This window comes from Ambystoma mexicanum, chromosome 10 (assembly GCF_040938575.1).
Source record: "Ambystoma mexicanum isolate Mex_15411 chromosome 10, UKY_AmexF1_1, whole genome shotgun sequence".
NCBI lineage: Eukaryota > Metazoa > Chordata > Amphibia > Caudata > Ambystomatidae > Ambystoma > Ambystoma mexicanum.
The window spans coordinates 1,273,163,384-1,273,177,764 of NC_090932.1; the positions used below are offsets into that span (position 1 = coordinate 1,273,163,384).

The window sequence follows — 14,381 nt, forward strand, 5'->3', positions numbered from 1 at the left end:
CCTCCGTGGGAATCAGGTGAGCGTGACAGAATGCGAAGCCTAGCCATAATTTCCCACCCGGGCGCTATGGAGACTTCCGAGACAGATCAGCTGGCCCAGCTTTTGGGGGAATTACGGGCAGAAGTGCACTCAGCCCGCCAGAAGACTAACGCTCTCAAAAGAGAACTGATCCTATCTAAGGAAAGAACAGATGACCTGGCCAAAAGCTTATTGCAGGCCCAGGCAGGGCACACTCCTTTACCTAATTCCGGAGATACTTCCACATCAATGGGTTTGAATAGCCCGGTACAAATCAATCTACCTGGACACATGCCTTTGGCCCCGCCCAAACGTTTTGCGGGGGATCCCAAGAAATATGCCGTCTTTGTGAACCAATGTCGTTTACACTTTCTATGCAGACCCGGGGCCTTCCCTAACGACCAGACCAAGGTAGCCTTTATACTATCTTACCTCAGTGGCAGTGCTGCCGATTGGTCTATTCCATTGGTAAATCAGGATGATCCCATTCTTCAGAATTTTCAGGGTTTCCAGGCCAGCATGGAAAGATTGTTTGCTCGACACTCTCAAGGACAGGCCCTTGATAACGAACTGCTATCCTTACGACAAGGTAATCAGGATCTTCTGTCCTACGTTGCCACCTTTAATAGACTGGTTGTGGAAACTGGATGGCCAGAAAACAAAAGGATCACATTGTTTCATCGAGGCCTGCGCGGAGAGCTTAAGGATGTTCTAGCTCAGATAGTAGATCCACCCCAGGTCTGCGCAGACTACATAGACTTCGTGGTTCAACTTGATCACAGACTTCAAAATAGAAAAGCAGATCGGTTCAAGTACGAAACCCGAGTACCGATCAAAACCCACGCTAACTCCAAGAGTACCGACGTATCCGAACCTATGCAAATCGGCGGTGTTAAAGGACCATTAACACAGAAGGAACGAGAGAGAAGGCGGCAAATGCAACATTGCCTGTATTGCGGGACTTCCGGTCACTTTCTTCGAAATTGTCCGGTTAAACCACCGAAGAAGGTGGTTGGAGCCACTGATAACAATTTATTGACACCTGATTCGGGAAACGACCTAGCCCGACAAGCGTAGGGGTCCGCTTGCCTAGCTTGAAAACAAACTCTTTGACCTCGCATTTTGTCATGCCAATGGTGCTAGTGGACCCAAAACAGCCTCAGCTGTTGCATGCTATAAAAGCATACATCGACAGTGGAGCTATTGGAAATTACATAGACCGTGAATTGGCTTCCAGGATTAAACTCCCTCTCCGCCCGAAAGTAACCCAAGATGTCATTACTACAGTAGATGGAACCGAAATTGCCTCAGGGCCTCTAACGCATTCCACTGTTGAAATGACACTGGTGGGTCAGGATGGACATCGGGAAGCAATCGTGTTTGATGTGATCAAGGCCCCACAATTTCAAGTAATTCGTGGAATTCCTTGGTTAGAAACACATAATCCCAGAATCGACTGGCGAGCAAAGAAGATAAGTTTTCCTGATTGTGAACCAACTTGTTACCCAAGAAATCCAGTTATGGGTCTAGCCTCAGCAACTTCCACCCCTGTACAGCTACCGTCTGAATACCAAGAATTCCAAGACGTTTTTCAGAAGAAACAAGCTAACACGTTACCTCCCCATCGGTCTTACGATTGCCAAATCAATCTGGTACCCAATGCTCAACTACCTTGTAGTAGGATTTATGCTCTTACGGAACCTGAGAACCTACATTTGTGTCAGTATTTAGATCAGTACCTAGCCAATGGTTTTATTCGCCCGTCCAAGTCTCCTGTCTCCTCAGCTCTGTTCTTCGTGCCGAAAAAAGAGGGCGACCTTAGAACATATGTAGACTAACGCGCCCAAAATCAAATAACGATTAAGAATCGTTATCCTCTGCCCCTGATCCCTGAGCTTATCGACCAGGTGAAAGACGCTTGTGTGTACACCAAGTTAGATCTCCGAGGAGCTTATCACCTGGTGCGTATAAAAGAAGGCGACGAGTGGAAGACTGCATTCCGCACCAAATTTGGGCTCTTCGAATATCAGGTGATGCCCTTCGGTTTGTGCAATGCACCTGCCGCCTTTCAGTACTTTATGAATGATGTTCTTCGGGAACTTATCGACATCTGTGTCATTGTTTATATTGACAACATCCTGGTGTACTCCTCTTCAGAATCCGATCACAGAAAACATGTTAGGGCAGTTCTTGAGAAATTGTGCCAGCACAGACTATTTGCAAAGCTCGAAAAATGCGTTTTTCATACCACAGAAGTGGAGTTTCTCGGATTTATCCTGACACCTCAAGGAGTCCGAATGGACTCGCGAAAGGTGGACACCATCCTCAAATGGCCATCTCCTAGCTCGGTGAAGGGAGTTCAGAGCATGCTCGGCTTCGCCAATTTCTATCGAAGATTCATCCCGGAATTTTCCCAAACAGTCCAACCCATGACAGCTCTCCTAAAGAAAAACAAACGCTTTGAATGGACTCTTGAGGCCGAACAAGACTTTCAGGACCTGAAAACCAAATTCACCTCTGCACCTATATTGAAGCACCCGCACCCAGATCTCCCTTACATTGTGGAAACCGACGCATCCAGTTCGGCCATGGGAGCTGTCCTGTCGCAAAGAGACCCAGAAACTAACCAACAACACCCTGTGGCCTTTTGGTCCAGGAAATGTTCTCCTCCTGAAATCAACTACACAATTACCGACAAAGAGTTACTGGCTATTAAATCTGCTTTCAAGGCTTGGCGTCACTACCTTCTCGGGGCAAGACACACCATCACCGTAATTACGGACCACAGAAATTTACAGTATTTAAAGACGGCCAAGGCTCAATCTTCACGACAACTCCGATGGGCTCTATTCTTTGCGGAATTTGATTTTGTAATTACCTATCGCCCTGGCTGCAAGAATGGTAAAGCGGACCTCTTATCCCGGATTGGCATGGAAGAACCCAATTCGAGTTTAGAACCTGTGCCAATCATACCAGAACAAAGAATCTTAGGCCTAACTTCATTGCAAACTATTGAGGACATCCAAACGCAAGTAAAACAACTTCTAGACTCTTCAGCCTTACTGGAATGGAGTCAAAAGGGTCCTCATTACACCGTTAAGGATGACTTACCCTACTTCCAGGAGCGGTTGTTTCTGCCTAGTAAAGAATTGCAAGAACTTGTTATTGCCCATCGTCATGAATCATTAATGGAAGGACACCCTGGTATCGCTAAAACGGAGGAAAAAATCAAACGCCACTTCTGGTGGCCTTCTTGGAGAAAAGACATAAAGTCTTTTGTTTTGTCTTGCGGAATTTGCGCCCAAAACAAGGGTCAAAATAAAAGGCCAGCCGGCCTACTTCAACCCTTGGATATTCCACCGGCACCATGGCACACCTTGTCAATGGACTTTGTAACTGACCTGCCTCCTTGTGCTGGTTACAACACTATCCTTGTAATTGTGGATCTATTCTCCAAAATGGCCCACTTTATCCCTTTAAAAGGTTTGCCTTCAGCTTCCACCTTGGCCAAGGAATTTCTGGAGAATATAGTTTGCATACATGGTTTCCCTTCCATATTAGTCTCGGATCGTGGAAGTCAATTTATCTCCCATTTTTGGAAGAAGTGTTGCCAACTAGCACAAATAGATGTGCGGCTATCCACCAGCCACCACCCCTAGACCGACGGACAAACCGAGAGAACCAATCAGACTCTCGAGCAATATCTTCGGTGCATGTTACACCAATCCGAGTTAAATTGGAAAGACATCCTTTGGATCGCAGAATATGCATACAACAATTCAGTGCATTCTGGAACCGGACAAACTCCTTTTTATACTTTGTATGGTCACCATCCTCGGACCTCTGATCTAGATCCACCTCTGATACTGGAAATGCCCGCAGTAAATCATCTGCATTCCACAATAACCCAAGCCTTCAAAGAAGCTGCAACTCATTTACAGCAAGCCAAGAAAAAGTATAAAGAAAACACTGATTTGCACCGAAGTAAAACTCCTCCTTACCAAGTAGGAGATCAGGTATGGCTAGCAATGAAACATTTACCCCTCAAGGGCCCGCAAACTTTCAATCCCAGATTCATAGGACCTTATCCCATCAAGGCTATAATCAATCCCGTGGCCTTTAAACTGGATTTACCGTCTAACATGCGTATTCATCCAGTTTTTCATGCATCACTTTTGAAGCCAGTACAACCAGGGACCCGACTGTCCAAGCCTCCAGACCCAGTTCAAATTGAAGGGGAATTAGAATTCGAAGTTAAAGACATTTTAGACTCCAAGGTGTTAAAGTCCAAACTCTTCTATCTTGTTGACTGGAAGGGATATGGACCTCAGGAGAGATCGTGGGAGCCTAGTAACCATGTTCACGCACCTCGATTAATACAAAGGTTCCACCAGAGATTTCTGAACAAGCCAAAACCCCCGGAGGGAACAACCTTGGGAGGGGCCTTGAGGGGGGGTACTGTCATGATGCCTACCTCCAAGGAGCCAGGTCCGACCCAGCAACCCCAGAGGCAGGCATCATTTCCCCCAGGGAAGTGCCAGCGGGCCCAAGCTAGGGCCCTTTGGACACAGTCCTGGCGCCTTAGGCGCCAGGCTCATGTTGGACCCCTGTCCTGGCGCCTTAGGCGCCAGGCTCATAAAGCTAGACATGTGTTCAAGTGTTTTAAGGTGCACTTACCTGATGCAGACCATGCTGCTACATCCAGGCCCTCTTGAGGTCTGAATGGAACTACTTTACCTGTGGACCTACTTTCCCCTGGGTGTGGTCGGGGAAGGATACATACCTGATCGGTGGAAGGATACATACCTGGAACTTCTTCCAAAGCTATTTAAACCACGCCCGATCAGCAACTCATGCTTCGCGTTGTTCTGCTCCTCGCAGCTGGACGCTCACCGTGTCAGCTCCTGCATCTGGACTTCAGCTATGCCTGTCAGCATCCTGGGTCACCTGCTAAGAGAGAATTGGAGAGAAATAAGACCTTACCTGCTAAAGCTGCATCACAGAGACTTCACACCGACGATCCTGAAAGGGAAGACATCATTTTAAAAGCATTTCGCTTCGATCGCTGCAGCGCTGCATTTCACCCACCTATCCTGGGCACCTCCATCTTCAGCAGCGATCGTCCGGATCAGCAGCCACTTCCCAGAGCCTAGAGAGAAAAAGACAAGAACACAAGGTGAGAGAAGGAAGGGAATAGGAAGAGCTCAGTTTCCTTCTAAGACTTACCTGTTGGGTCATTCCCATTTCATTTCGGGTCCTGCCACTTCCTGGCATTCCGGACCCCGGCCCCTATGGGGAAAAAAGACAAAGACATTGAATGAGCGAATGCAAAGACATTACCCGAACGCTCATCCAGAACCTACCTGTCATTTACTGGAACTGCACGTTTCACTTCGGGTCGGCACCATATCTCCGGCATTCCGAACCCCGGCCCCTAAGGGGAAAAAAGACATAAGCGATTAGCGCTTGCTGCAATAAGACAATGAACATTATTATAAGCCTTGAACTTTTGAACTTGCTACAGAACTCTTACAGCGCCTTACCTGAATAGTCAAGCTTATTTGAACTCCCATCAAACCTCAATCCAGTGAAGTAACTGGGTTTCAACGCGCCCCTGCATCAGAAGCAGGATGGAGAACTCATCCTTCCAGACCCTAAGTTGAGACTTCACGGGGAATCGAGGAAGGGTATCGTGGAGGGCTGGAAGGGAGTGGGAGGCTTGAGCATTATTCCGTCAGTAGGTAATACTCCCTTTTCACGCATAGGGGAATATTCCTGCGAGCCAGTGAGTCCATCTTCAGAATCCTGCGCTTCACCATAGAAGAAGCATCAGCACTCGAAGCCAGACCTGCGCCTCTGTGGGAATCAGGTGAGCGTGACAGAAACCTTTTTTGCTCACAACATTTATTTACCCAGCAGATTAACTCTGCCTGAACTTTGAACTGATGAATGCGTTGTTGCATGTCATTTTGCGAATGGGGGCATGACTAAGTTGAAGCTCAGTCCATGGAATTTAATTTCCTCACATTTCCAAGATCCAACGTACCCAATGCCCCACATATTGAACTGCCCGAGTCCCAGCCTCACCCCCCTGCCGCTCTTGTGGCCCAATCCAACAACCCTTCTTTTAGTGCTACCCTGCCATCATGACACATTTACTGTAACAACAGCATGGATTGCACAAAGAAGTGAGCTTCAATTTGTCATTTGACCATCTGGTTGTTTCGAGCTGTGCTTCCCTGATTCTTCAGACAGCCGTACATCTCTGTGCCTAATGTGAATGCAGGCATGGTTGCTAAAACGGCTTCTGTGAGCCTACTTTTGTGACATCCAACATAAATGCTCCTGGATGTTCACTGTGTATGGCCTTTGCCATCTTTCCCTGTGAAGTTCAAAGTGCCATATTATGAATGGCAGTCTTATTGATGAATTCATTGATGTATTTTGATACTTAGCACTGCTATCTTGAGATTGAAAAAGGATTCACTGTATGGACCCTCTGCTTACATTGACAGTGGTACTGCAGACATCTCATCTTATATCCAACAAATAAATATGTTTATTGTGTGTATTTTGCGTTGATGTAATGTTGATCTCAGCACCTCCCGTATCTAAGTGCAGAACCGCTTCTTCCATGGCAGCCACTGGACCATGACCAGGAGTCACAAGAGCTCTCAGTTGGAGCAAGTGCCTTACTCAGATTGGCCAAGCATCTTGTTCCAGTCTCTCATAGTGGAGCCTGGGGTATGAAAGGGCTGTTTTCCCACAAGTTCAGCTTTGCAGACATTTATTTGAGCTCCACTGCCAGATGATGGAATTTGGATGTTTATGTTTCTGCCAGCGCAACAGTGCCAATGTCCGATTCCCATGGTACTCCAGAGGCAGTGCCTTTGGTCCACAGCTCTTGGCTGCAGACAAATATCCTCCTGGTGTCCCAAGGAAACTCACCCCTTGAATGGTGTCTCTGAACAGCCCGTCTTCTCCGACGCTAATCTTTGCTCCATGGGGCTTAGGCTGAACAGCAAGGTAGAATCTGGTCTTTTGTACAGGTTTGCAAGATACTTCACTGTCCTTACAGGCAATCTCGAGCACGATTCTTCCATAACTTGAAACCACTTTTCAGCTCAGCAAGGAAACATCATTTTTTGAGGGAGAGGCAAGCCAATTTAAAAATACCTTCTGAGATTTCTGGCCTACACTCTACGTGCTTCCAGGTGCTGGCATTCCAGCTTTGATTTCCATAGGGAATTAGAGATATGTTATTGGTAAGGTTTCACTCCTTCCCAACTAGCCAATAAGGTGTTGCCTTTCCCTAGCGACCACTCACCTTTTCACAGAATGAGTTCTGAGTCAAATCGACATTAAGAGGACAAGTATACAAGGATTTTTGTAAAGGTTATTCTTTCTCTAATGTAACAAAAAATAACTTTGTTGATTCTGTTTGTGAGAGGCTCAACAGAAACCTCTAGACTCTTTTTAGGATTAAAAGGCTTGCCATCAACTTCTGAGCCCCATGTCAGGATATATAGTCTCATGGTAATAATCCCTTAACTCTCTGTCAAGATTCACAAGCTCTCTGAGGTTTGGCATCAACCTCTGCATGGCTCGCTTCTACAGCCGCTTGACTTTAACAGGAGAAAACAAATGGTCAACAAAGGCTACCCCAATGTCCTGGCTTTATCAGGATAATACAGACGAATCAGAGAGGCTTCCACAGCTTCCTGGCTTAATCAGGATACGACATCACTTCCCTGAGACTTGGAACAGTCCCATGTCATATCACCCAGATGCTGGATTTCATTGTACAACATAAGCAGCTTCGGCTTTCACCCTGGCTTTAGGATTCCCCCCTTGCTCATATGGTTCAGCATTGGTGGTTCTCTTCTCTGACAGCTTTCAACAATTACTCACTGCTGCTGGTTGCTGATCTTCTATCTTTCGCCTCTCTATAGTAGCACAGGTGCTCTTTTATATTCATCCACCACCGGCCTGATTTGTAGGGAAATCCCTTCCACCTTCCTTTGTTTGGAGGCTTTCTGTTGCAGCTTCCCTCCCATGGCTCTCAGCAAGTGCACCCCTGTCACATGATGGGGGTTGAACGAAGACATGACCGTAACATTGGCCTTTTGACTCTCCTGCGGTTGTTCTCTTATATTCACCTTGCTTTCCCCTGCTCGTAACAAACTGAGCTCCAGGCCTCAAGTTGATACTTGTGGGTAAACAAGCATGCATGAAACAGGAAGGTCACTTTGGATTGTGGCTTGCTCTGCACACCTATCACGTGGACTACCATAACCCCAGACAGAAGCATCATGCAGAGCCCATGTGTGTGTTTTAGGATGAAAATGAGTAAGACTCTGATTTTCAGCCTCCCATGATGCTATCTTTATGGGCAATTTGTCACAGCTCCTTGATCTGATCTACCTAAACAGTTCTCCGATGGCACCATAAACCTTATTTCCACATATGTGCCAATACAAGCTGGCTACTCTGGGAAGCTGTCTAGAAGAGGCATGTATCACTGCAGCCCTTCTCTAGTGGCAACTGCAGCACAAGCTCATGACACAGGAGTGTCATCTCGCCCTGGTGGCAGTCCAGGCGACCCTCCATTATTACACACTCACTCAATTGACTCCTCTGTCTGTCCTTAAAATGCTGATAACCCCTCTCATTTGCATGGCTCAGAAGAAAAGGGGCCCTGAGTTCCCAGAAATGCATGTCTTCTTCGTAGCCTTTATCAAGGCAGCTCTGTGCGTATTTCACACTGCAGGCATGAATGAGGTGATATATTATTTGGCTTTTAATATGTTTATAAAAAATTGTACAGTCATTCTCTATGTTTCCCTAAGACCTGGGCACCAGAATGAGTTGCTGCCACCATTGTCCTCAAGTAGCGTGACTGACACCAGAGGAGCCTTTGGCCATCACTTGCCACCTCCTGCTGTATGGCTAAGCATCAGGGTGCAGCCCTCATCCTGTCTTATGCAGGATTAAGGAAGTATAGCTATTATTCTAGCTTTTAACACCACTCCTGCCAAAGTGGTCTTATGGAAATGTTCATGGTTAAAGTGTGGCCATGCCTGAGACTAGGGGCAGACTGAGTGCCCCTAAACTTCAAAGAGACAGCCTATATAATTGTACATTCTAGATCAGCCTGGTTTGGGGAAGCGGTCTGTCCTCTGCTGCATTACCAGGCTACTTTTAAACATTTATTAAGTTAAGAACATCTGAGAGGCAGTGGTCACAGAAAAAAGGAGCAAAACCTGGAGTCATAATAAAATGGGGCATGAAGAAATAATTGTCTAGAGTTGATTGCAGGCCACACAAATCTCTAACAGGTAGACTGTGCCTGTGCCAAGAACTCCCTGCCTCTGTCTCTCAACCTATTTCCTGACGGCATGCTCTTTCTTCTTCCCTCACAATCTGTTCCACTTCTGCTTATCACCTTCTTCTTTCAAAGCCGCTCTGCCACAAACACCCTTCCTCCATCTTGTAACCTGTGTTCTTACCCCACTGTCCATAACTCCCTCACATAATCTCCGTCCTTGGCCATGCTCTTGTTTCTTCAGAGTCTACCTCCTTGTCACTTACTCAATTCTTCTTTGCTCTATCCCTAGCTAGCATCATTTCTGCGTTTAATTCACACTTTGAAGCTCTATCTCTGGTAACTGATGTTTCTTTTTCAGGGTGAGCCTGGTTTGAAGGGGGAGCAGGGAGACAAAGGCCAGCCGGTAAGGTTCATCCTATTATGTTCAGATTGTTCAATGACAAAGCTGTTTGAATTTCTTGATTTTAGCACTCAAACCAAACCATAGCTCTAATGAAAACATGAACTGCAAAACAGAGCCCCTGTCCTGCACACCAAAGTGATGACCTATAGCAATTGGATGGGCCTGTATCCTAGCATCAATGACCAACCTTATTTGTACCAAAGCCATTAACTATAAAACAAGGCCTAGATCTTGTACATACACATCCCAATCATGACTTAAAGAAATGATGAATTCTGATGCAGGGTTCTGCTGGTACCACATTACCCTATGGCAGGTGCCTGCACCCTTTGGCTCTCCTGATGTCTTGGACTACAAATCCCATTACACCTAGCCAGAAAAGGTAATGATAAGGAATCCTGAAAGCTATATTCCTAAACATCTGTAGAGCCAAAAGTTCCAGACCCCTACTCTATGCCATAACCTACCTCCACCACACCCGTAATATTGAAACCTGGGATTCTCTCATGTATCCAGCAACCTACACCTGTCCAACTTCCAGCATTCCCTCAATTGTCCAGCAGCACCCCTCATGTACAGCAGCATCCTAATCCAGCCCTTCGTCCACTAAAGTCATGATTTGTAAATGAATACCCCCTCCCGATCCACGGACATTCTAAAATGCTAATGTCAGTGAGATACATGTCTCTCAGTCATTCGAGTGACCCTAAGCCATGTCTTCCCTCTCCTTATGCAATGCAACCCTCTTCTATACACAAAACCCTTTGGCAGTGAATTATCTCCTAAATTACAAACCCTAGTGGAGTGCAAAAGATTACATACATCAGATAACATACAGTGAATTCCCTTATACATTGGATATATTGCCTATAGCTGAAATTGTTATACAGTGCAGACATTTTTCTACTCCTCATTTAGTACAAGACTCCAGTATACATGAAACCCATATGCAGTGTCCAGAAATGCTAACACAGAACCCAACTATCTTGCTCTCCTGAACTCTCTGCTCTGACTGACCAGGCATTATCATGGATACGATTGTTCTTAAAGCAATAAGCCCAGAGACAGGGGGCATTACCATGTTAGCTAATGCCCCGGGGTCCATAGTCAGGTAATGCCCACGCCCCCATCTAGGGACTTATTGCTATTAGTACCCAGGCCCATTAGACCGGGGTACTAATAGTTTGGTTTTTCGCTTGCGAGAAGCTGTAGTATTTCATAATGAAAATAAATATCAAAAATGGCTGCCACGGATCAAAAAACAAAGTCTGTTCGACCTTGTCATGTCAACCATTTAAAAAAGTTACAACAAAAGAAAATAAAGAAGATGGCCACCATGGAACGGGAGAAGGGACTATGTTTAGTCCCTTCTCCCGTTACATGGTGCCAATTAAAAAGATTGAGAAAAATATGTAATCACAAAACAGGGGAGACAAACGCAGGACAAAACAAACGATCTTACTAGGCCTTGTGTCATTCAGATCGTGCAAGTGCAAGGAGGCAGGGGACTGTAAGGTTGCAGACACACTCCCTAAGTGCACGGTAGGCCCAAAGGCAGTGCATGGCGCTACTGGTCATGAAGGAGCTTGGTCCCATTAATACCAGTTACCGCAGCAGACGATTACATCGACAGAGAGTGAGAGAGAGAAAGCAGAAGCAAAAAGGAAGGTCTTGAGGTGCTTCCGGAACCTTAGGTGGTCCTGCTGAAGTTTGAGAGAGGCAAGGAGGCTGTTCCAGAGGGAGGCACCAGCCGAGGAGAGAGATCTACCCCCACGCTCTGCCTGGAGAAGCATCGGACCCTCAGAGAATTGGAGGTGGATGAGCGGAGGGCTCATGCAGGAAAGTGCTTAGGAAGGGAGAGTTGGATGTAGTGTGGTCCCTGTGATACACGTAGTCTCTTCTCCCTTTCTATGGTGGCGTGTCGCAGATCGGGAGCAGACATGCCGGGGACAGAAGAGTCCCTGGTGTGTCCACTCCCTATCAGGACCAGAATGAGAAGGTAAGTGGGGTGGGTACAGGGGGGAGGGAAATGAGAGGCAAAGCGGTGATTGAGGGGGGCACTTTCCTTGTTCCCTGGTGGGGGAGATGGCAGCCTCCAGCCATGAGGAAGCTCAGAGCGGCAGGATTACTGTATGGTAATGCCCCCGTTCCAAGCCACCCTATTGGCTGGGAGGACAAAGCCAACACCCAGCCGGGTACTAATAGAAAATCATACATTTGCTATCACTAAACCACCCTTTCAGTCCACTATAGCCACCATTCCCTTTGCAGACACTTTTGCCCCTGTTATTTAATAAATATATTTCACCACTTCTGAAACTGCTGGGGTAATTCAGGATATCATACATGGATTACGAAGGTGATATACAAAAGCTGATAGGAAATACCTCCACCACCACCAGAAAGGAATTTTAACTTTATTGCATTACACTCCACACCTAAACCAAGACTGGGCAATATGTTACCCACTGTTTACTCCCCTGGTTGCTTGTAGGTTCCTAGGTGCCAGATTGCCTACCCTCTGCCTTCCTCATTCTTAGCTGCTTGTTCCCTTGTATCTTTGCTTACCTCACCATGTCCTTTTCCCTGTGACTTGTACAGCGCTGAATTGCTCCCCGAAGCTAGGTCCACACTCAGTAAATACCCTAATAATAATGATTATAATAATAAGATTGAAATAGACCATTGGATGACCAGGAACAAGCTTAAATTGAATGCTGGTAAAAAACAAAATCATGATAATAGGAGCATCAGCAACAGCTTGGCCAAAATGAATTTGGCCGGCTTTATTAAGTCCATGTGCAGATTTTGTTTACAGTTTTAGATCCTTAGCTATCCTGATGGATCACAGGTTAACCTTGAGGCCTTGAAATAATGCAGGCTTAAAAATGGGTTTCCACTCCTTTTGACTTCGGGATACACTCTTTCCATTACAACTGCCACACCATAGGGTTCAAGCTGTGCTGGTACTCGTGGTAGCCTGCATGGACTATGCCCATACAGTATATCTACTCATTAACATGCCTAAAGGGATAACAGAATGATGCAGCACACATGCTTAAACTAACAAGCCATTTAGATTCTGCATTGAGGGAGAATCATTCCCTGCCCTGGCTACCGATTGGCAAAGGAATGATCTTTAAGACCCATGTTCAGTTCATAAGGCATTCTGCAGAACCGGCCCCAAATGTATCAAGGATACGTTTGCTCGTTACATCGCCTTGCTGCCATCTTCGCTCTTACAAAATGTCTTCTATACTCGAGCCAAAACAATACTGAATAGCACGCATCTGCGGTTGAAGTTTTATGGTCAAGGCTATACTGCTTTAGGATAAACTATAATTTAAATGAATGGAAGAAGGACTAGCGAACAATAAAACCACTCTTAGGCTGCCAGACCACAAATGGTACACTAGGTAATGCCTGGAAGATGAACACGATTTAAAGATTTATTGTCACTAACACATAAAGAAAATCATTAAAGCCAAAAGCTTTTATTTGGCGAAACACACTCTGTTCTAAAGTCAATACAGGGAAAGTGTGTCAAGCACTGCATGGTGTACGACCTAAAGCAACACCATTTCCACCTTTAATTGATATATGGAACAACAGCTCGGCTGACTTGTGGCGTTTTTTTATTTATTTCACTATTGAAATATTTGGATGGATCTCCCACATGCAGTCCCTACTCTGGACCATGTGCAATTGTGATAATTTACAACAACTAACGTAGCCCTTCCTAAATTACTGGAATTATTCCCTCCACCGGAATCTGATTCTAAAGCTTGTTACATCATAATCCATAGGTCAACAAAAGAATGCTGGCCACCATTCTTAGATATAGCTGCTACCAGGTTATTGGCCAATTACACCTTTAAAAAGACATAATTATTGGCAGGTACTGTCCCCACTAACTTTAAGAAAGCACAGGTTCATCAAATGTAAAAACGATTCACATAGATGCTCATGGTAGTAGCTCTGACGTACTACTGGAAAGAGAAGAGTAAGTCTGGGGCGAACAGAGTTACTAAAGGTAACATGTTTGGGAATCAAATAGTCTGTTCCCTGGAGGAACTCCTGGTCGGTTCTACATGAATTAACTTATCTCTTATCTCCTCACTTCCTTCTGTGGTAGGAAATTGATGATGTTTCCTACCACAGAAGTGGAAAATTTGCATAGAATTTACAATGGGATCTGTAACAAATTGCAGGAATTCATTCCTTCTCCCCAAAGGGGATCCCTGCCCCCCTATGAGGCTAGGGAGGTGAGCCTGCTCCGCCGTAACCTCCTTAGAGGTAGAGGTAAATGGGACCTCACGGGAGAGACTTTCCCTGTGGGGACAAGGACTCTCTAAAGACTCGCCAAAATGTACCTCTTCAACCATACCCCACAAGGACTCATACAAAGAAGCAACCAATATGTGTTATTGTGAAACTGAAATGGTAAATATTAGTTTAAGGGAAAGATTTTATTCTTCTGAGACGAAAATGATGAATATTATGAATAACAATGTGAGACAACAGGAGAGGAGAAGCTAAGCTAAGGAAGGCACATGGTGAAGTATACTCTGCAAGGGGAGGAGACTGGGAACTCCAGGGAGCCTGTGAGTTTCAAACCGGCTGACAAGCCGG

At 45.7% G+C, this 14,381-nt stretch overlaps 1 protein-coding gene across 5 annotated transcripts in view; it reads left to right on the forward strand.

The window, feature by feature from the left end:
* The window catches only part of EMID1 (EMI domain containing 1), a 949,835-nt gene that overhangs the window by 650,738 nt on the left and 284,716 nt on the right, over positions 1–14,381 (forward strand). For all 5 annotated transcript variants that reach the window (XM_069619253.1, XM_069619249.1, XM_069619250.1 and 2 more), the window contains exon 14: positions 9,705–9,749. In XM_069619253.1, the coding sequence (XP_069475354.1) occupies positions 9,705–9,749 (45 nt within the window). The remainder of the gene's footprint in view (positions 1–9,704; positions 9,750–14,381) is intronic.